General features: G+C 21.8%; 2 protein-coding genes across 2 annotated transcripts; one reads left to right on the top strand and one right to left on the bottom strand.

The window, feature by feature from the left end:
- Positions 1-525: 525 nt before the first annotated feature.
- On the top strand, positions 526-16,941 carry Bm1786 (Calcium binding EGF domain containing protein; the record flags this gene model as incomplete). Its single annotated transcript, XM_043077776.1, has 24 exons — positions 526-613; positions 5,362-5,561; positions 6,247-6,379; positions 7,213-7,334; positions 7,494-7,595; positions 7,826-7,981; positions 8,141-8,300; positions 8,453-8,575; positions 8,744-8,943; positions 9,415-9,655; positions 10,036-10,176; positions 10,474-10,618; positions 11,092-11,192; positions 11,561-11,682; positions 12,070-12,211; positions 12,473-12,609; positions 13,150-13,399; positions 13,824-13,961; positions 14,290-14,412; positions 14,966-15,112; positions 15,513-15,640; positions 15,801-15,954; positions 16,225-16,312; positions 16,833-16,941. The coding sequence occupies 24 exons, from the start codon at positions 526-528 to the stop codon at positions 16,939-16,941; spliced, it is 3,450 nt and encodes a 1,149-aa protein (XP_042933710.1).
- Positions 16,942-18,764: 1,823 nt separating this feature from the next.
- On the bottom strand, positions 18,765-23,747 carry Bm3626 (Uncharacterized protein; the record flags this gene model as incomplete). The annotated part of the gene is made up of 10 exons (XM_043077775.1): positions 18,765-18,872; positions 19,190-19,400; positions 20,089-20,168; positions 20,365-20,503; positions 20,899-21,040; positions 21,620-21,842; positions 22,424-22,534; positions 22,789-22,881; positions 23,263-23,334; positions 23,694-23,747. 10 exons carry the CDS (start codon positions 23,745-23,747, stop codon positions 18,765-18,767), a joined length of 1,233 nt encoding a protein of 410 aa, XP_042933709.1.
- Positions 23,748-24,048: the final 301 nt, after the last annotated feature.

Raw genomic sequence — 24,048 nt, 5'->3', positions numbered from 1 at the left:
CTCTCTTTTATACTATGCATTTTAGATGAGTGATAAAATATTGTAAAAATTGATAATTTTGATATCATATCACTTTTTTTTTCACTTTTCTTATACTATCATTTTTGTTTAAGACGAAAAAAAAAAAACTAAAAATTATTTTCATAATTATTAAAAAAAAAAAAAAAAAATTAATAAAGAAATAAAAATTTTGTTGTGATAAAATTAAATTTAATCAATCGAAAAATGATAAAATTTACGATAACTAAGAAATTATTATAATAAAAATCTTTTCCTTATCCTCTTTAATGCTTTCTAATCGCTTTATACAATCACATAATACTTAAACAAATTATTAAAATAACATAATTTTATTTTACCTCTCTCTCTTTCTCTCTCTCTCTCTCTTTCTCTCTATCTTTAGAGAGAGAGAGGGAGTGAGCAATGAGAAGATAAAATGGGAGGAGATGAATGAGTAAATTAGGGCAATAGTATAACTGAGCAATAGAGGAAAACTTTACGTTCCGTAAAACTTAAACGGTTGTCATGAATGGTTCATTGCTATTTACATTCATCGCTTTTATTATTACTATCATCGTAACAATTACTAATGGAAAAGAGCATTCTTACTTACGTAAGTGTAATTTACATAGTTACGTGAACATTTCAAGTAATCATTTTATTGTTATTGTTTACAAAAAAAGAAATTAAATGATATTTAACGATTGATCATGTGCTATTTTTAGTTTTTAAAATTAGATTAAAAGAGATTTGAAAGGTTTAATTTGATAAATTTTAAAAAGAATTAATTTTACTTCAATACGAAATGTTATTTTTGTATAGTATTAGTAATAATAATACTTATTAATTCTATTAATAATAATAAGTAATAATGATCTAAAATAGTATTGATAATAATTAATAATAAAAGAGTTTAAAAAAAAAAAAAAAAATTATATTTCTAAAAATTATTTAATTATATCAGAATCAAATACACATAATATTTATCATTTATCAAGAGCAGATAGATAAATAAATAAACGAATAAATAATTGATTGATTGATTGATTGATTTTTTCATATGAAATCTTTTAATGAATATTAATTAATATCAAGATTTTTTTTAAAATATAATTTAAAATACTGAATTGTTTGCACTAATTCAGTACTCAAATACAAATAAATTTTAAATGTTTCTATATTTTAAGAAAAATTTTTTTTAACAAATAAATGTAGTTCTAAAGTACTTTAACAATTCAATGAATGCAAAATTGTTGAAAGTAAATGATAATTAAATTAAGGTTAAGGATTTTTTTTTAAAAAAAAAAGGAAGAAAGGAATATTATTAATTTCATTGAAATATTGTTAATTTAAATAAATAACAATTAGCATTCAACAATTTGAGCTAAACTACAATTAATGCAAACAATTTTTTTTTTTTTAAACTTTTCTTAAATTTTTGCCTTTCTTTAAAAAACACTTTATTCAATTGAATATCGTTTAATCCGATTTGTCTATTTCACATTGTTGTAAATTCCATTCTTTCTTTTTTCTTTTTTTTTTTTTTTTTTCTTGAATGCTTTCTCAAAAATGGTTCTTTTACCTCCATGGTGACAAATTATGGGGTTGACAATTTTTTTTTTTTTTCTTTTTTCTTTTTTACGCATTATTTCGGACATCTTTTCAATTTTTCTCAAACAAAACTTCTTAGAGAAATTGCAATTTAAATTCTTTCTTTTTTTTTTTTTCATTTAAATAAAATCAATTACCCAAATTTTTTTCTTTTCTTTTCTTTTCTTCTCTCTTTTCCTTTTTTTTTCTTATTTCATATTTCTATCATTTATTGAGTGATAGAAATATTTTAAAATATTTAAATATATGGAATAATAAATAAGCATAGAAATAGTAATTAATTTACATTTCAAAATTAATGAATTTTATTTATAATTTAAATTTTATTTTTTCCTATATAAAAAAAATTTTTTTTTCTTAACAAATCACAGTTCAATTATCAATTTTAATTTTTATATAAGACAAAAGTAAATTGATGCATAGAATGAAATGAAATGAAATGAATTTAGTAATAGAAAAGAATGAATGTTGCAAGGACAATCGTAGATTATCACAAATGATAATGACCTAATGGAGAATTTATTTGTAACATTTGCGCTCTTTTGGAATTTTCATCAATGGAAAAATATAATAAATGAATAAATCATACTTGTTTACACATTCTCATATCATTGTTGACTAATTAATTGATAATTATCAGTAATTAAGTAATTGTATTTGTTTAAAATTCAACAAATTTACTTTAATAAATAATCGATGGAAACATTTATTTGTAATATAATGCGCTACTGCTAACTAAAATCAGTGAAAATAAATGAATAATTAGCAATTATAGTTAAATAAGAATTTTGTTAATGAATAATTAGCAATAATTAATTAAGCATATGTTTTTGATATTATTTAAATTTCAAAAATTTATGCTTAAATTTGAGAAAATTTCTTTCATTTATTGTAAAAAAATAACAAAAAAATAACAAAAAAAAAAAGATATGAATTAAGAAAAAGAAATAAATAAACAAAATAAGTAAGTTTATCTCAATGATTAAAAATGAGTGCTACTTATGAAATGAATTAATTTTTAATTAATGAATGAAATGAATTTATTATCATTCATGAAAATTCATCATCTTTCTTTCTTTATCCTAAGACTAGAACTAATCTGATAAAATATAGCTGATCGATTTTAAAAAATGTTTTATCAATGATTTTTTTAACAATTCACTTATCTCATCCTTCTTTCTAATCATAAAATCTTTCATTGCATAACTTATCACTTCTTATCACTTTGTCCTCTTTTCAATTGTTAATTACCAATATCAATGTTAGTAAGCTAATAACATTTGTAAATAAAAATCAGAACAATTCCACTTTTTAAAAAAAAAAAAATTTTTTTTTTACTTACATGTCAAATTGATAGAAAATAAAATTGTTTTTTAAAATGTTTGCACATTTTAAAAATAATTCTCTTCCATCAGATTATTTATTTAGTAAATTTAGATCACTTTTTAATTTTCAAATGAATTAATTTATTGTTTAATTATTTCACTGGCATTTTTTTGATATTGTTTGATTAATTGCAGTTCCAATTTAATAATTCGTTTAATTTTTTCAATTTAATTTCAGCCAAGCAAAAACAAAAACAAAATAAGACAATTAGTGATTGAAATTTGTTGATGACAATTTGATTTTATGTAAATTTAATTGATATTTTATAACCGACAGATAAGATAGTAAATCGTTATGGCAATATTTTAAAGTTATTTATTCAATTTTATAAAATTAATCTTTAATCAGGCTAATTTGTCTTCTAGCATAAGAACTAGGCTAATTTGTCTTCTAGGATAAGAACTAGGCTAATTTGTCTTCTAGCATAAAAACTAGGCTAATTTGTCGCATCAATTAGACCGTCACATTGTTTGCTATTATTGTGATATTTTCTTTATATCATAGCTACAAAATATATTTTAAATTCTTTTTATAATTTATATGTTATGCAAAATAATATATTAAATATTTCTGAATGTTTGTAATATTTTTATTTAATTTGCTAAATTTGATAATTTAAACTTTTATAAATTTATGCTTAATTTATGGTTTTTTTAAACTTTCATAAATTTATGCTTTTTATTAATATTATTATTATTACTATTTAACTATTTGCTATTTTATAATTATTATTATTTTTTTTTTAAATCACTCATCCATTTATGTTTAATAACTCAAATTTTTGTTGCTTCTTTAAATTAACATTTTTGTCTAATTTTCTAAATTTAATAATCTTAAACTTTTATAAATTTATGCTTAATAAAAAATAGTAAATGAATAAAAATTAGTCATAAGCGAATCATAAAAAAGTTCACTGCCTGGTGTTTATTTTTTTAAAAAAAAATTTTCAACTAAAAAGTGAAATGTATTTGCCATTTCACTTACTGTCATTTTATGCTTACATTTTTTTTATAGAAAACAGACATTTCACAAAGTTCGTATTTTAGTTAAAAGAGAAATTTTATTTCGTTTATAATTAATTTTTATTTGTTTATTTATTATTATTAAAATCTAAATATCGCTTATTATTATTATTATTACTATTTAACTATTTGCTGTTTTATAATTATTATTATTACTATTAATTTAAAATTGAATATACTTGTTGTAGTAGTGAAATAAGAGAGGGTCAAGAGAGAAAATAAACAGATGAGTGATTTAAACAAAAAAAAAAAAGGGGGGGGGGGGTGGGTAGATTGATACTAGTTATATGTTACTCGATAAATAAATATTTCATCGAATCATCATCAATCTTTTGACACTATGAGAAATGACCAGGTCAACTACCTTATTTAGATGTCACGCGAAATGATAAATAACCAACCTGTTGTGTATATAATTTTAATATATACAATTCAACTTAGTTAAATGATAATAATAAACTAATAATATTGATAATTACAATAATAATAATAAACAAATAAATCAATTAATTGATTTGAATGAAATTAAAATTATTTAATTAAAAAATTTGTTTATTGTGAATGAAAGAGAAAAGAAATGAAAAAGATTTTATCATTCATTCACTATTGTCTCACATTTTAAAATGAAAAATAAATATTTTTGCAAACTGATTTTATCACTTATTTTCTGTTATAAAAATAAAAGTCTTTTATATATATATAAAAATGTAATATCTTTTATAAAATTTCATAAAAGACGAAAGTTTTTTTCATAAAATTGCTTCAAATTCAATAGATTTCAAAGATAAAGTTTATAATTAAAATAGAATACTTAAAATTGTTATATTATTAGTTTTGTAAATATTAAATTACTATTTTATTCGATTTAGTGAAACAAATTAAATCCTTATTTTAATTATAATTTTTTGCAAAATTATACACTTTTATTGAATTAATCAAATATGGAGCAATTTTAAACTTCTATTATTTGTATATATATTTTTCAAAAAAAAAATTTTTTTTTTCAAAAATTCTTTGCAAAAAAAAAAAACCAAAAAATACTTAAAATTTCTTAAATTATTTTTTAATTTTTCCATTAATTATATATATATTTTTTTAAAGTTTTCTTTTTCTTCAAAAATTCTTTGGCAAAAAAAAAGAAAAAAAAAAAAAAACAACAAAGGAATATTTAAAAATTTTTAAATTATCTTTTAATTTTTCCATTAATTATATATAATTTTCAAAGTTTTCTTTTTCTTCTAAGACTTGAAATTTGTTAAATTGTAAAATTTTTTAATTTAAAATTAAACTGATTTAATTTTAATTAAAAAAATGATTTTTTTCTTTCTTTTTTTTTTTATAGATCATTATCGATATAAACGTCAATTCGATACGTCAAATACACCACAAATTGATTTGAATATTACTGTACCATATGTGTTCAGTGCAAGATTATATCCATTTGGTGAAAGTAAAGGTGATCAAATTCTTGTTGGATCATCACAAATTATTAAATTAAATCGATCATTTAAATTTCTTGGCAAAGAATACGATGCTGTTAATGTAAATTTTCTATTTTTATTTTTGATTTTTTTTTTTTTTTTTTTTTTTTAGCAAATAATTTTTATTATTAAATAAAAAGTTTATTTTATAGCTTAGTTAACATATTATATCAATCATTAAATTTAAATTTTATAAACGGTTTGTAAATTATTCAATATGTTTAATCAAAAAATTATTCATATTTTAAGTTAATTAATATTTATTACATTATGCATTAAAACAAATTTTATAAATATTTTGTAAATAATTCAATCATATTTTAAGTTAAATAATATTTATTACATTGTGCATTAAAACAAATTTTATAAATATTTTATAAATAATTCGATATATATATATTTGATCAAAAAAAAAAAATTATTCATATCTGAATTAACTTATAGCAATCATTGAATTAAATTTTATAAATATTTTGCAAATAATTCGATATTTCAATAAAAAAAAAAAATTATTCATATCTAAATTAATTTGTTATATTAAATATTAATCAAAAAAAAATTGTTTAATCAAAAAATTATTCATATTTTACTAAATTTTAAAAAAAAAACTAAATTTTACAAATATTTCTTAAATAAATTAATATGTATGATCAGTTTTACCATTATTTTTTTGTTAGTTATATTTTAGAATTATTATAAATAAGTAATAGTAAATTATGCTTAGTTATTTCTTCATTAAAATATAGATTCGACGTGATGGCGCAATTGGTTTATCAGCGGTACCAATGAAACCATCGAAGATACCATCACCGCAACCTGTTATAGCAATTTATTGGATGGCAGCACAAGGTGGAAAAGTACATTACAGAGAATCCAATGGTTAATTCTAATTTTGTTTAATATTACTTAATTTCTAAATCTTTTAAGTTTTCTTTTTTGAATTAATAAATTTTTATCATAAAATGAAAAAGTGAGAAAATATAACACAAAATTAGCTAAGTTAAAGTTACTAATTAAAAAGCTATTTCAAATATTAATTAAAAGAAATATTTTGCAAATCAAATATATTAAATTTAATTTAAATTATCCACTATGCTAATCATTCCTTCCATTCATAAAATTCTCGAAAGTTTTTTTTTTTTTTTTTGTTTTCGATTTTATCTAGAATAATCTACAAAATTTTACAATTTAAAAAAAAATAATAATATCCCAGATTTATATACATATTTGATTTGTATGGAGAGTGAGATGATGAAAATTTAAAATTAAAAAATGAGACAAAGATGACATTTGTTTAATTTTAAATAAAAACTCAGCGATTATTTTTCCATTTGATTTATTGATGAAAATATAATCCATTTGTTGAAGAAATTGAAAAAAAAAAAAACGAATCTTGTAAATTTTTGATAAATATTTTGATAAAAATGGTTTTTCAATAAGTTCTAAAAATTTTTGATTTCTAACAAAATCTAAAAAATTTTTATAAATTGATAAATTTTGTGCAAAAAAACGAAAAAGACACTGTTATAGTGATAAGAGATTTATCAGTAATTTATAATTTAAAATAAAATGATTTTTGCATGAATATAATCAAAAATGATATCATTGTATACTGAGAAATATAAATGAGCTAAATTATAAATTTAAAAAAATTTAAGCTAAAAAATTAAAAATTTAAAAAGCATCAAACAAATATATTGTTTACTTTTTAGATTCATCATTGTTACATTTGGTGGAAAATGAAGTAAACATTCAGTATCGTTATGGTTCATCATTTAAACCAACTGCGGTACTTATTGTTACCTGGGAAAATACACATGAAATTACAGAACCTGTAAGAATTATTGATTTTTTCATTTCTCAATCAATTTAATTAATCCTAAATTTAATTATTTCAAAAATAATCAAATTTCTTTTTCTGTAATATTTAAAACAATCATTAAAGTATCATTGTAAATATAAAATTATTTAATTGAAAAATGTTTGTTTGCAGAATTTAGAAGGTAATTCATTTCAAGTGGCATTGATTATGAGTGATAGTGGAACATTTGCGCATATTGTTTATAGTAAACTGAACAGTAATAAGAATGCTGTGGTAAATATTTATTATATTATCTCTGAAATTTTAAATCTAATTTATTTTATCATTTTTTTATAATTCATTTAATTAAATTCATTCATTGTGTTTTTTTTTTTTTTAATCAAAATGTCAATTGGTTAAAAAAAATTGATTAAATAATACAATGAAATTATGCATGCATCGGTCTTTTCCAATTTTAATTTTCAATTTAAAGATGAATTGTTTACTTTGCTTTTTATTTACAGGCAGGTTTCAGTGGTTTAGATGGACATTATTCTTTACCTGGTTCAGGTACGCAGGATGCTATACAATTAGCTGAAAAAAGCGATATTGGTATACCGGGAGAATTCTTATTCCGGATTGATTCTGATCAAGTATTTCTTTGTGGAGCCGGATATAAGGTATTTACATTTTTTTTTTTGTTTTACATTGTAATTTGAAAAGTGTTAACTAAATTGAAAAATTATTTTGAACGTTATATGTTTTAGCTGTTATCATGACAATGATATGATAAGAGGGCATGATAATGATTTCAAAAAAAGTTTTTGAATTAATTTAAGGGAGAAGAATGCGCTGAAACTTGTGCAAAAGCGGAATGGGGCTTAGATTGCACTAGACAATGTCATTGTGATGGTGGCGCACAATGTAATGCTGAAACAGGTGCATGTCCCGGTGGCAAATGTAATCCCGGTTGGACCGGAGCACCAATTTGTGAGGATGGTTAGTTTTTTTTTTGAATTATTAAATTTTTGAAAATTTAATAATTCAAATAATTCAATAAATACTGCTCATGTTATCATGCTTAGACTAATTACTACTAAAACAGTATGAGTTACTCACCTAATATCCACTTATCATATTATCAATTACAGATGTAGATGAATGTGCAGAAGAGGATGACCTTTGCCCTCGTGAGCAACCAGATTGTGTAAATACTGCTGGGGCATACTTATGTATTTGTTATGAATATGATAACATTACTAACACATGCAAAGGTAAACAAAATTTTGAATTTTAACAAATGGCATTTTTAATGGTAATTTAATAATATATTTAACATTTAATATCAAAAAGTTAACATTGCAAATAAACATTTTAATTTTAAAAGTTACAAAATTATATTTTAAAAACTATATTTTATATTTAAAACTATATTCTTTAAGGTATGTCATCTTTCAAAAGCGAAAAAAGTGAACCAATAGCAGTAAATGTTGTATCAGTGCAACCTGTATTAGCAACTACAACATTTGCGCTCAATTCTAGGACAACAAGACATCCTAGCACGACGACAACTCAATTGTCAACACAAACCACTCTATTCAACGATTCTAAAATTATCCAATTTACGCCTCCTCCCACCAAGGTAATCTTTCCAATACTTAAATTACTTTATTTTAATGCTTTCAAAGTTAGCAAATTTTTATTTTTAAATTTTAAAATTTAACTTTTCTTACCATAGAATTTATTTACTCATAGCATTTGATAAATTCTAATGATTATGTACTAATTTTGACAATTATAGAGTGTTAGAATCATTTATTATACTATAAAAATCTGTCACAAAGCATTGTGATTTGTCGTCGATTAATTTAAATATTCATTTTGTGATCTCAATTAGATGCTCATTTTGCATCTTTTATTTCAATTATTTCATTATGGTCATTGATTGGACTGATTTTTGAGTAATTTACTGCTATTAAATTTAAAGTAGCAAAGGAAAGTAATAAAAATTTTTGGTATAATATAATCTAAATTTTAATTTAATATAAAACTAATCGTATTAGTATTATTAGATTAATTTTCAAATGCTCAAAGATGAATTTGTATATTGAAGAAGACAGCCTTGGGAATTGCATCATCAAATTGTCATTGTGATGAAAATGCGGAATGTACCGGAGGAGTGTGTAAGTGTAAATCCGGTTGGACCGGTGACGGAAAATCATGCGTAGATATTAATGAATGTTTCGGTGAATCAAACATTTGTGGTGCGCATGCGATATGTGAAAATAGCCTAGGCTCATATAGTTGTCAGTGTAATATTGGATATATATTTGATCGTAATGGAAAATGTATTGGTAAATTTTTAAATTTAAAAAAGATTAACTTTAAAATAAACTGTTTATATGGAATTATTTGATATATAATATGAGTAAATCATTTATTTACTTAATGTTTCATTTAATTAAATGTTATTAGTAATTCTAATATTTAATAATTTAATTAATTCAACCAAAGTTATTATTCAACTTTTTTTTTTGTTGAAATAATATTAAAAAAAAAAGAAAATTTCTGTTCTTTTCTTTGCACTCATACTATTTACTATCATTTTTTCTGTATATAAAAATTAAAATTAAAAAGGAACAATGAAAATATTTGTTTTTAAAGAGTATAGAGATAATTGTTGAAATTATTTTTAAATTTAATGAATTTTTTCTTTTAAATGAATATCTTATAGATTTGGATGAATGTGCGGAAGGAATAGTGGTATGCGGCGGTAGTAAGAATAGCTCCATTTGCGTAAATATTGATGGCGGTTATGAATGCCGTTGCGCACCTGGTTATGCCGGTAGTCCTGACAGTCCGCACGGATGTGTGGGTGTGTCAACATATTACCATTAAGAAAAAGAAAAAAAAAACTTTATTTGTGTAATTAGTTTAAGCAAAGGATAAAATAACAAATGCTTGCTTTAATATGATAAAAGAGAGGCGAGAGAGAGGGAAAGAGGGGTGAGACAGAGAGAGAGAGAGAGAGAGAGAGATGAGAGCAAATTGAAAATATTAATTTTTAATAATTAAATCTCCAGTGAATATATTCATTTTTAATTCACTTTTTTTCTTTTTTTCAGCATATTGAAAATATTAATTTTTAATAATTAAATGATAAAAAGTTTAGATGTGAATGAATGTCAATTATCAGACTTTTATTGTGGTGAGAAAGGAGTTTGTAAGAATTTGGTGGGTAGTTATGAATGTGAATGTGCGGATGGTTTTCAACGTGATCAGTACACGGGACAATGCGTTGACATTGATGAGTGCAAGTAAGTTATTCAAAGTTGTAAACTTTTTTGAAAAAATTCTAAATTTATTGAATGACAATTTAGTAATTTTAGCATAGCATATATATATAACTGAAGGAAAAAATAATTTTGGTTATTATTAATATTAATATAAAATAATGATATAGAATAACATAATAGTATAAAATATAATACAAAATAATAGTATTAAAATAACTTTGTGCATTACTAATATTAATATAATATAAAATGATAATAAGAATAACATAATAATATAAAATAACTTTGTGTATTATTAATGTTAATATAATATATTATAATAAAATAATAATGTAAAATAACGTTGTGTATTATTAATATTAATATAATATATTATAATAAAATAATAATATAAAATAACTTTGTGTATTATTAATATTAATATAATATATCATTATAAAATAATGTATTATTAGTAATTAATAGTATATATTATTGAATTAAAAGTATTTCAGATATGATCCATGTGACAAGGCAGCAGTATGTACTAACTTACATGGATCTTTCCAGTGTACTTGTATAGATGGATTTGTTGGTAATGGAGTAGAGTGTCACGGTATAATTATTTAATACTTTTTTTTAAAATTTATTTCCTAAATATTCAACATGCAATTAAAAAAAGTAACAATTTAATCACAGAAAAAAAGTAATTAATATTATGATTGCATTTAAGTTATCGATTAATTACATTATTGATAATCAGTATAAAATTTAAGTTTAATTGAATTCTACATAATTCACGGATGTACAAGAAAGAGAAACTAATAATTCGATCACATTTAATATTAACTTATTAAATGCGTATATATTGATGGCAGTACTTATTAGTTTTGGACAGGGCAAAAAGTTTGCAATATGGTTTCTTTAATTAGAAAATTTTTAATTTAATTAAATTAAATTTAATTTTGATGGTATTAATTACAGAAACGATTCTTTTCCCAGTTGATAAACCAACACTTGAAGTACCTGCACGAATAAATGCTGTTGCTGATTACCTGATGGTTGAACCTCTTCGACTTTTTGGTCGTACTTATCGTACTCTTTATGTAAGTAATTTACCTTATCTCAGAACTTTTATATATTTTTTGTTCAAATAGAATTAATATTATTTTAATTGATAGTATCACAAGAATTAATTTTATCATAATTATCAAAGAATATTTACTAATCAATTAAATCATACAAAGTAATCCTAACATAGCGGTATGCTTTTTATTTTGCAATTATAAATATATTTTTTAAAATAAGCAATTAATGTAATACTTTAATATTGTGGTATAAAAGTTTTGTTAAATCTTACGGAATTAATTAAGTGATAAAAATGAATGAAAAAAATGTTTTTTCTATGGTATTAATTTTATCATAATTAATTAGTAAATTAATTAAGTTAATTTTAATTAGTAATTTAAATTGTTAAATTTGATTAATTTCAGATTTCATCAAATGGTGGAATAAGTTTTGGTGAGCCATTGCCATTAAAACTTGATGGTAATGTTCGTTTTCCAGCATTTTTACCACTTTATCAACATTATACCTTCCAGGATAGCTCAAAAGTTGTTTTGAAAGTCATTGATGGTTGGTAGATTATACTTTTTACTTATTTATTCCTTAATTTAATTTAAATAATAAAACTGAAATTATCACAATTCATTTGTATGATATTAATTTTATCACAATTAATTAGTAAGTTAATTTAAATTAACTCCTCTTTGTTTCAAAAAGTTTCTTCAAAAAATGTTTTTTAATTTAAGAATTAAAAAAAAAAAAATTCAATGTAAAGAGGTAGGTGAAAAGGAAAATAAATTAAACTAAAATTCAACAAATTAAATATTTTAGACACTGATCCAAATGATTATACTCTGTTAGCTCGTTTATCCTTAAGTGTACACAATAAATTTCATCAAAAAGATTTTCGCGCACGATCATTGTTGATCATTTCATATGATCATATGTTACAAATCGATACTGATCAGGTATTTTCCTGATACCTTTGCAATCGTTTGGTAAGATAGAGAAGAATTAAGTATAAATTAAATTTTAGCAAATTTTTTTTTCATTTCTGTAAATAGTTTTCCTAAAAAAAAAAAATTATTACTATTATTAATAAATTATTATTATCATATTTAATTGTATGTATGTGTGTATGTGAGTGTGTATTTAATAAATTATTATTATCATTATTATATTTAATAAATTATTATTATCATTATTATATTTAATAAATTATTATTATCATTATTATATTTAATAAATTATTATTAGTATTATATTTAATAAATTATTATTATCATATTTAATATACGCAGACATATATGTATGAGTAGAAATATAGATAAAATTAAAGAAAAAATTAATTGCTGTGAAAAATTTTGATACATTTTCAAATTTATTATATATTTTATCAGTACACACTCACATACACATACACACACACACATACATACATACACAGACATATATGTATGTATTAAATTTAATAAAATTAAAAATAAATCAAAAATGAAAAATTATAGGAAAATTCATTTCAAGTAGTAATAGCACGAGGTGATAATGCAACATTTGCAATGTATTTATTCGAAGAAATTGAATCAGACAACGGTCTAAGTGGCTTCTCATCAGGGATTGAATTTTTTGAATTACCATTTGAAATGTTAGCTAATCGATCAAATATTAATGAGCGAGGAAAGTGGTTATTTCGAATTGATGGAATTGTACCATTACATTGTCCAGCTGGTACATTGGATCCACCACTCTGTCAGAGAGGTTCGTCTAATCATTGATTTTATATTTTTATCAAATTTTTTGATCAATTTCAATTTCTTTTAAAAAGAAAAAACAACTAAAATAATTGTCATATTGTTTACATTTATAACAGTTAATAAATTTTTTTCAATTATAATATTTTATAGTGTAATTAAGCTGAAGAAGTATTGCTAAACTATAAAAGAATATACTTATATCATTAAGTTTTAAAGTTATAATTTTTTTTATTGATCAATAATGATAAATTAATTGATAAATTATATTGAACCATTAATTAGAGTCCAAGAATACTGATAATTTATGTGATATTATCATCGCTGAACACTGTTCTAATGCTTAATGCGCAAATGGTCGTTTGACAGATATCAGTATCATTTGATAATTCCGGTTAAATTAATAACAGTATAAAAGTATCCGATTTCAGAATGTGATGCAGGTACATGGGGATTCCGGTGTGAAAATAAATGTCATTGCCGTAATGATATTCCATGTGATTTTGCTACCGGTTTTTGTTCTAATGCTCAATGCGCAGATGGTTGGACAGGTGTTAGTTGCTTTGAAGGTTAGTTTTTTTTTTTCAAATAATTATACAACAATTTTGAATTTTAAAAATTAAAAAAATTTTTCTTTTTATTTTTGTTTTTTTTTTTTTGAAACAATTTTTCATTTTTGAATTTGTTTTTACTAATTAAAAATTCATTTCTATAATTTTTACTGAGAATAATTTATCTTTAAATTTGATCATACAATATAATGAGTAATTAATTTATGGTTAAGATATAATTGTATATAAGAATACTTATAATTTGAATTATTAAATTATTTCATTTAATTATTTACTGATTAATTCTATTAGCGAATTATATAACGAATAAATATTTAAATTGTAGATATAAATGAATGTATTACGGAACGACATAATTGCTCATCAAAAGCGACATGTATCAATGAAATTGGGTCATATCACTGTAAATGCAATGAACTTTTTGTGGGTGATGGCTTCACGTGTAAACGTACGTATATCGCTGTGATATTTTCAAATTCTATCGTTAGAATATTGTACAATTTAGTATTATTTTAAATAATAGAGAATTTTCAAAGTATATTGTTGCTAATAATGCTATATATTCTTCCTAGGTATAGGTAAATTGAAAAGTTTGATTCCGTATGGGTATTTTTGTGTATATTTTTGAAACCCATACAGGTAAGTCGAGGTACTAAGTAAGCATCAAGTATAGATAAGTTGAAAAAGTTTGGTTTCTTTAGTTTTTTTTTTTTTGAAATCTGTATAGGTAAGTTGTATGTATTCTTGAATTCTGTATAAATAAATTGAGTTATAGGTAAATATCAGGTATAGTAGATAAATTGAGGTGAGGTATGGGTAAATATCAGGTATAGTAGATAAATTGAGGTATGGGTAAATATCAGGTATAGTAGATAAATTGAGGTATGGGTAAATATCAGGTATAGTAGATGAATTGAGGTATGAGTAAATATCAGGTATGGTAGATAAATTGAGAAAGTTTCAATTCTGTCAAGCAGAATTAAGTGTTAAATTTGTTACAGAAATGGATGCATGTTATTTACGATACAAGGAAAAATGTTCAGTAAATGCTGTTTGTGATGAGAAATCTCCGGAAGGACCGGAATGTGTCTGTAATGATGGTTATCACGGTGATGGCTTGAATTGTCTTAGAATTAATGTTCCAATCGGTTTGTTTTAGTATAATTTTGCTAATTTACTGCGTTACTTAATTAATTTTAATAAATTTCAAAATGTAACAAATAAATAAAAACTAATTAAAAATTTAATTCAATTTATTGTATAATTCAATTTTAAATATAAATCTTGGAATTTTTTTTGTAATTTTCGTATTAAAAAGAATTTTTTATTTATTTCCATTTTTAAAATTTTGATTTAAAAAAAAAAGAAAAAGAAACGTTTTTTTTTTTTCCAATCCAAAAAGTAAATTTATCTTTTTGAAATAGTAAATATTTTTGGATATTGACTATTTTTTGACCTTTTTTTTTTGAAATATACATTTTTTTTTCAATCTTTTAATTTTTTATTTTAATGAAAAATCATTAAAAATTTTTTTGTTTTTTTATTTAGACGAACCAATAACGCCAATCTTTGATAATGCAATTACGAACGTAGCACTTGAAATACCAAAAAGTATTGAAGTAGACAATGATATAGAGGAGACACCATTTTTGATGCATAATTGGGAGAATGAACAAGTAAATAATTAATTATTTTTTTGAAAACGTTTAGAGTAAATTTTTTCATAAAATTTTTTTCAAGTAATAATTTTGGAGCGTTTTGGAGTAATAATTGAAGAAATTTAATTTGTAAATATTTTATTAAATAATACTTTTTTTTTTTTCTCATTTTTATCAGTTAACAACTGAATCAATGATAAAAAAACATGGAAAGGAAAAAACTACGAAAATACGTACAACGACAATTCCGCCATTTGCTAAAGATTACAGTGATATCGGGAATGAACTTTATATTGGTGGTAAAACAATTGAAGAAACAGATGGTAGTAGCAGTAAGTTTCAAGTTTATTAAAATATTTTTGAAATAAATTATTTAATTTATATTATTATATTATTACTATGAACTTTTAATATAATAATCCTTTTTTTTTTAAGATGAATAATAATATTTAAATTGGATGAAATTAAGAGAATAAATGTATTTTAATAGAAAAAAACATTTAAATACATTTCAATTGATCTTTTTTTGAAAAATTGAATTATTTTTTTTTTAATTTAATTAAATGGAAAATTGAAATATAAAAAATGAAATATTATTTTAGCATTGTTTATTGTAATACCAGTAGCATTGTGTGCTTTATGGTCTATTATTATTGTTATTATTCTTGCTGTATGCTGTCGAAAAAAACGGTTCATTTTATTAATTTTTTATTAATTTTAAAATCATTGAAATTTATAATCACTGAAATATTCATTTTATTAGTTTTATAATCAATGAAATAATCATTTTATTATTTTTATAATCATTGCAATACATTTGAATTAATAATATAAAATAGCATAAAATAAATGAAATTTTTAAATTCATTTATTTTTTTTTTTCATAAATTTTACTTTTTATTTAATAATGCACTTTTTTTTTTTTTTTTTTTTTGAATTTTGATCTTCAAATTTTGAATGAAATTTTAAAAAAAAGATATAATATTAGGGTTTTCTTGAAATAAAATTTCTTAATTGAAATATATTAATTCTATAATTTTTCTTCAATGAATTGATAATTTTAAAATATATTTTTACTAATATTAGCTACTAATTTTCATTTTAGCACTATATGATAAAGCATTTTACTCGGACTTAAATAATCGTTTTATGCTTTTGAAAGAGATTAATCATTAATTTTATAAATTTATTTATTTAAATTGTTATTCAGGAAATTATCCTCACCGTTAATGATTCAGGATCCGGTAAGTATGGCCGGTTGGAGGAAGCCACCTCAAATTATAAGTACATATCCTACCCATTTTACTGCTCAATACTAGTTGTTATTTTCATCTTACTAAAATATTGTTATTTCTATTTTCACTTTTCATTTCATTATGTAATGTTTCTCTTTCTTTTTTTTTCTCTCTCTCTCTCCCCACTCTCTCTCTCTCTTTCTTTCTCTCTGTATGAGCACTTTTACGAGTTTATAACTTTTCCTTTTAAAAATCAAATGCGAAACTTTTTCAGATAAAATGAAATTTTTTTTTCCGGTTTGCCTACCGGAAATTATTGTATTATTACGTATGATCAATGTATTAATTTATTAAAAAGAATTTATAATATCATCCATTTCATACAATTATCTTTATATTTTAAAAAAAACTGATCTAAACCTGAAGCGTTCCAAACCGGTTTGGCATAATATTAATAATTTTTTATTGAATATCTTGAATCTTTCAAGAAATTCTCGCATTTAACTTTTGTAGATTACATTTTATTTTTTTATGTAAAATATTATTTTATATTTTGCTACCGGATTCGGTTCAGTTTAAATATATTATTTATCATGATTCGGTTCAGTTTAAATATATTATTTATCATGAAATTAGCAATTCTATTATGATATTATGATTTAATTAAAAAATTATGGAAAAGAATATGAATAATTAATTTTAAAATTATTGTTATTATGAATTATAAAATTTTATTATTTTCACTGTTAAATTTCAATTGTACAAATAGAAAATAAGAATTGCGCTTTATTGATAATGTATATTTGCGCCATTTCATTTTTATAACAATAATGTTAACTTCTCTAATGTCAAAATTTAATTTCACCTCAATTCTAGCAAGTAAAATAATGACGTAAACGTGATCTGACGTACGTATTCCTTTTTCACTTTTCATTCTATTCGATGTCACAGATTAAAAAATAAAAAATTTGTTTTGTACAGATGGAAATAAAAAGTTAACAGTAAATTGTAAATTGTTACTTAGCAAAACGAACAATCAGGAAAACAGTGAAATATAGCTAAGTTTAATGAATTATTCTTTGATCACCTACTTTCTCTTAGATCAGTTTCGAAGATCAACGAGAATGAGTGATTAAATAGAAGATAACTTCAGCTAAAAGAAAAAAAAAAAGTTTCTTCTTTTTAAAATTTTTTTTGAAAGTTTCTTTTCTTCTTCATTTTTATTGGAAATATGATGAATGATTTAATATTGGTACCTTAATTTGATGATAATGTCAATGTGTCAGGAAAAGATTAAAGAAAAAATTACTGATAAAATAATATCACAAAGAATTTTAGATTTATTTCTATTTGAAAAATTTTTAATAATTTTAATCAGTAAAGTGTAGGAATAATTTACAAATTAATTTTTCCAATTTATATTTTTAATTCTTTCTTTTTGGTTTTGAACAATTCATTTTTGAATATTGTCACTCTGAGATAATTTATACTTATTTACATTCATATTTATGTATGCATATTGTTTATAAAGTATTTTCAGTTTCATTTAGATAAATTTGATTCAAAATTGATTAATACAAAAGTTTAGCGACAATTAGAATTTATTCCTGTAAATTCTAAATTAAAGTAAGCCAAAATAATCAAATCTAAATTATCCAATAGCTAAATGAAATAATCAAAAGTAAATCAATTCATATTATTGTTTACTAATTTTTTAAATTATTGTTTACTAATTCTTTTTTTCTCTTTTTACTTACGCATCATTTACTTTAACTTTTCAACTTTCAGTGCAACGATATAATCTTCGAGAAAAACTGTAAGTTACTGTAATAAATTGTTTATTCAAAAAATTAGCAACAATAATAATCAAAAAAATTGAAAATGAAAAAACGGAATGGAAAATTTCATTATGGATATTCATTTGGATGATTACTAATAAATGTTTTCACATTTTCCATATAATTCCGGAAAAAGGCACACATTGATCCTTCGATAAGACGGCGCGGAATATTGCACTATAATTTATTAAATTTTTGAAAATTTTTCGAATAAAAAAATTTTTAAAACTCTTTCAATAAATTACTAAAATTTTAGGAATATTTGATTTGATATTATCATAAAATGAAATGCATAAATGAGTATAAATGATAAGAAAAAAAGACAATTGCATTGAGTTTTCTCTTTTTTTTTTGTCAAGAAATATTATTAAAATATTTTTTGTATGAAACAAAAAATATTAAATTGTCACTGTCACATTAAAATTATATATTCAAAAAAAAAAATTTTTAAATTATTAAATTTGAAATAAAAATGAAACAATGAATGAATAAACCTTAATATCACTATTTTGAATCCATTCAATATGTGACATTTTTGAATCAATGGTACTACGTGTCACGCGAACGTAATTTGCTCCGTTAATTCCACGTATAACTTTTTGATTTCCATTTATTGGTACAATTGAAGAATCCACCGATACGTATGCACCCTCGTAGATATCTTTTTCAGTATCAAGTGTCATCCGACGAACATCCAAGAAATCGCTAAAATTATCTTTTCAAATTATCGTACTCTGAAATTACTTTTCAAATTATGGTACTCTGAAATTACTTTTCAAATTATGGTACTCTGAAATTACTTTTCAAATTATGGTACTCTGAAACTACTTTTTACATTATGGTACTCTGAAATGATCTTTTGCATTTGGTACTCTGAAATTACATTATTATGGTACTTTTACCTTTTAATATTACAGTTATGAGAGAAGAAAAAAATGCTATTTTACGGAAAATATTTCGATTAAATTTTGACTATTTTATGCTATCATATTTACGGAAAATATTTCGTTTAGATTCCGGTTATTTTATGCTATCACATTTACGGAAAATATTTTGGTTAGATTTTATGAAAAGGATAATTTTTCTAACAAAATCGTTATTCGTGAGTGCATAAAAAAATTTTACAACCAATTTTTGCAAAAAAAAAAAAAAAAAAAAAGTAAAATAAGCGATCATTGAATTTAACCTATTGTTATGATTTAATGAATTAATTTAAAAGTTGTTATCATCAGTTTCTTCCGGGATAGCAGTATAGTCAAAATTGAATTTTCTGTAGTCAATCGAAAGAAAACTAAATTCCCTATCAGTGTAAAAATTTTTCGTTTAAATTTTTATAAATTTTGAAAATCAGTAGTAAACCGGAAAATGAGAGGAAAAAAAAAAAAATGCTAACCGTGGTGAAATGTATCCACGTAATATCGGAGCAGTGATAATATATATCAGTTCAGTGATTGGATCAATATGTAGTACAACCTTAGAATAACAAAAATTTTAATATTTATGAAATTTTTCTTTTTTTTTTTTTGGAAAATAAAAATAAACGCATATTTTATATGCATGAAAAATTTAATATTATAAAAATATCTGAAAATAATATAAAACACATTTTAATTTTTACTTACTTATTACTTGAATAAGTAATTAATTAAGTTTGAAATGAGATATATACTTTAAAGTCAGTAATTTGTTTGTTCCATAATTTATTATCTTTCCAAATAATTTTGAATAATGATTTTGGTGTGCATGCAACTGTATCCTGAATAAAATAAACTTGCTTCTCTTTTGAAATACGTATTTCTGGATTACTCCTGAAATTACAACCGTATTTATGAGAGAATTTAAATACACTGAGAATATAAATCAATAATTCGTCTCTTTTGAGATATTTGCCTTAATTAAAACATCTCAAACTTTTTTTGCTTCTTTTTGGTATTTCAGTAGAGAATAAATATGATAAAAACGTATAAACTAAGTTGAATTAAATGAAATTAAATTAAAATTACAAATAATTAAAGCCTTAATTCAAGTTAAACTAATCAAATTTATTTGATAAAATCAAATTAATTGAAAAATTTTTTAGGTATGATTAAATAAACTTTAACAATTTGTCTATATTTATTGTGTAAATTAATCTAATTTAGCATAAATAATACTTGGTTAACTTTTCAAAGATATAAAAAGCTATCGTAGTATGATTGATTACCTGTGTAAAAGTTTCCAGGTATTAATTTGTGTTAGCAATTCTTTAGCTTTCAATTTTGCTCCTTCCACTTCTTCAATATATTGCGCTTTTGAGTATACCTTTCCTGCTATTAATATTGCTGATAAGTTATCATCATCTGAATCTGAAATAATTTCAAAATGACATTATTTTAAAATTTTTAACAGCATTTTGATTTGAAAATGAAAACTTTGAAAAGAAAACAGAAAAGAAAAAATGAAATTAACATGAATAAACAATTAATCATATTAAATTAAATCATTTAATTTTAAATGATAAAATTTGAATAATTGATTGATCAATTGTGATCATTATGAAAAGTTAAAGATTACGAGAAATTTCATTAAGAATTAAATAAAATTTTTCATACTATAAAAAAAATTAACGAATGAGCTGTTGAACTAATTATTGATTCATTGATTAAATGTTAATTTACTATAATCAATTTTTATTATAATATATCAAATTCTCTCTTATCATCTCAATTACTTCCTTATTTTCTTATCTTAATTGTACTTTCAAAATTTTATAATTATTCAAAAGAAAATAAAAATATTTTGTAATGTTAATCACAAAAGTTACCATTTAACTGCTTTTGGAATATTCAAGAAGAACTAAAAGTGAATCAATTGCGCCAATATTGATCAATCTTTGCGCCTAATATTGTCAAAAGTTTTATATGATAATTAATTGATACACCTACCGGATGAGCATTCCATAGCTGAACGGAATTCTTCATCAGTTTGCACATTTCGTTCCGAAACTTCCGATGGAGTATTATAATTTGGCATAATCATATAACCGCGTTCACGTGGTAAAATATGAAATGGTACCAACCAAAGTTGAAACCATGCAACCACAAATGAGGAAACCAATACCATATATTGTGGTAGATTACCTTGTATTGGTGAGAAAAAGAATAGCGCCTAAACCAAAAAAAAAAGACAAAAAGTATGTCATTTTCTTTTCTTTTTTTAATGAAATAACTTAAAAAATTAACATTTAAGTAAGATTGATGTATTATAATAAAAAGATTATTTATGCAAATTTTTATAGCTTAAAATAATTTGCATAAAATTGTTAAAAATGATTTTGGAGTGAAAGATAATAATAAAAAGTTATGTATAATAATGATAAGTAACTAAATAAACAATTAATAAATAAGTAGTTAAAGAGAAAAAAAATTATAATAAAAAGTATATAAAAAACAAATAGAATTTTATAATTAAGCAAAATTTTTTATCACAATTCAATGCAAATTAAAATTTATTTGCAAATTTTATTTGCATGATTTTATTTCATTTGTATTTAAAATTATTCAAAAAATTTTTTCCAATCAAATTTTTTAACTATTTTTTTCTTATATCTATGTAATTTTCAAAAAAAAAAAAAAAAATTTTTTTTTTTTCTAATTCAATTTATTCGATCTTTTTCAAAAAATATTTCAGTAATTAATTTTAGAAAAAAAAAAAAAAATTATAAATAAATAGAAAAATCTTAACTTAACAAGAAGAAAAATTGTCGTTGCAATTGTTGTAATAGCAACTGGAAGCCAATGTCCAATTAATAGAATGGAATAGAAAAGAATGAGAATACACATACGAATAACTGCTGTGATCTGAATAATAAATTATGTGCCAAGTCATTTTGTGGCCAAGTCTATTCTCTGGCCAAGTCATCCTTTCATATATATATTTTTTTCCTATCATCAATTAAGTAATTTCAATGTTATATGAATGAGAATTATAGTAACATTTGAACAAATTTTAAATGTTTTATTTTTTTAAATGCAACAAAATTTAAATATAATTTTAACAAGAAATAAAAAAAATTATTTCAAAAAAAAAAAAAAAAAAAAAAAAAAAAGCTTACAACAACATCAAATAATGAAAGTTTCATGAAATCTGGCTGCAAAATGTCAACCTCACGAAAAAATACCACTGGCCAATCATTACCTTTGCTCACCTGTGAAAAATAAAAAAAGAGATTAATTTAAATTTCAAATAAATTAATCACCTTTTGTTTTTCAATCCTAATTATAATTTCTTTTCAATTCTTAGTTTTCTTTCATCTTTAATTTTTTTCTAATACTATTTTGCAATGCATTATTTTGTTTATTAGTTTCTTTTAAATTTAAAATGGTAAAAAATTCAATATTAAATTCAACAAATTGCCAAAATTATTATATTATTTGATCAATAAATGATAGAATTTTTTTTTTAATTACATAAATTTGTTACCATTTTTTTTTTTTTTTTTGTTGTTGTTATTATTTTAATTTAATTAATTAAAGTCGAAATAATTAATAGATAATTTTAGTAGTGAAAAAAAAAAATACTTTCATACCGTAGAAATGACCCATAGTAAAGCTGTAAGACATACATCAAATACTGTTACCACCGTAAATCGTCGACGATCCTAAAATAAAACTTAATTTTATATCAAACTTAAAAATTAAAAATCTAAAAAAAAAAAAATGAAAGAAACTGAATTAATCATTAATAAAGTTTTTAAATACAACTTTATCAATTGGTTAATATAAGCCAAATAAATTTGTTAAAAATATCAAAAGATTATAGATAGTAATTTAAAATCTCTTTCACATTTTTTGTTTTTCGAAATAAAAAAAAACAAATAATAGAAAAATTTGTTTTGTATATTAAAATCTTTATCAATATTTTAAGTTAATTAGTTAAATATAAATTTTACAAGTGTTAAAATATTAGAAGATAGAAATAAAATTATTAGAAAATATAAAGTAATAATATGAAACTAACTTTACTTATTCGTGATTCACCAGCAGATAATAGAAATTCTTCTCGATTACTCATCTTTTGATGAAATGTAATTTGATTTTCACCATTATTTCTTCCCAAATTTTTATTTTCATCTATTCCACTCATACGTTTTTCTCTTTCTCTCTCTCTCTCTCTCCAACTCTCTATCTTTCGTTCAAAATTCTTTTTTATCTAAAAAAAAAAAAAAAGTTAAAATTTTACATTTTTAATTAAATATAAACAATTATAAGAAAGAAATTCACATTTCTTCCAATGGCAAAATTAAGTAAATAATTAGAGAAAAATTAAATCAAATGTTTAATTTAATTGCATTATTAAATTCTTATTTTAACAT

The sequence above is a fragment of the Brugia malayi genome (assembly GCF_000002995.4).
Source record: "Brugia malayi strain FR3 genome assembly, contig: Bm_v4_Chr1_scaffold_001, whole genome shotgun sequence".
Taxonomy (NCBI): Eukaryota; Metazoa; Nematoda; class Chromadorea; order Rhabditida; family Onchocercidae; genus Brugia; species Brugia malayi.
Note: the sequence above shows the minus strand (reverse complement) of the source record. Positions and strands in the feature narration are given on the sequence as shown.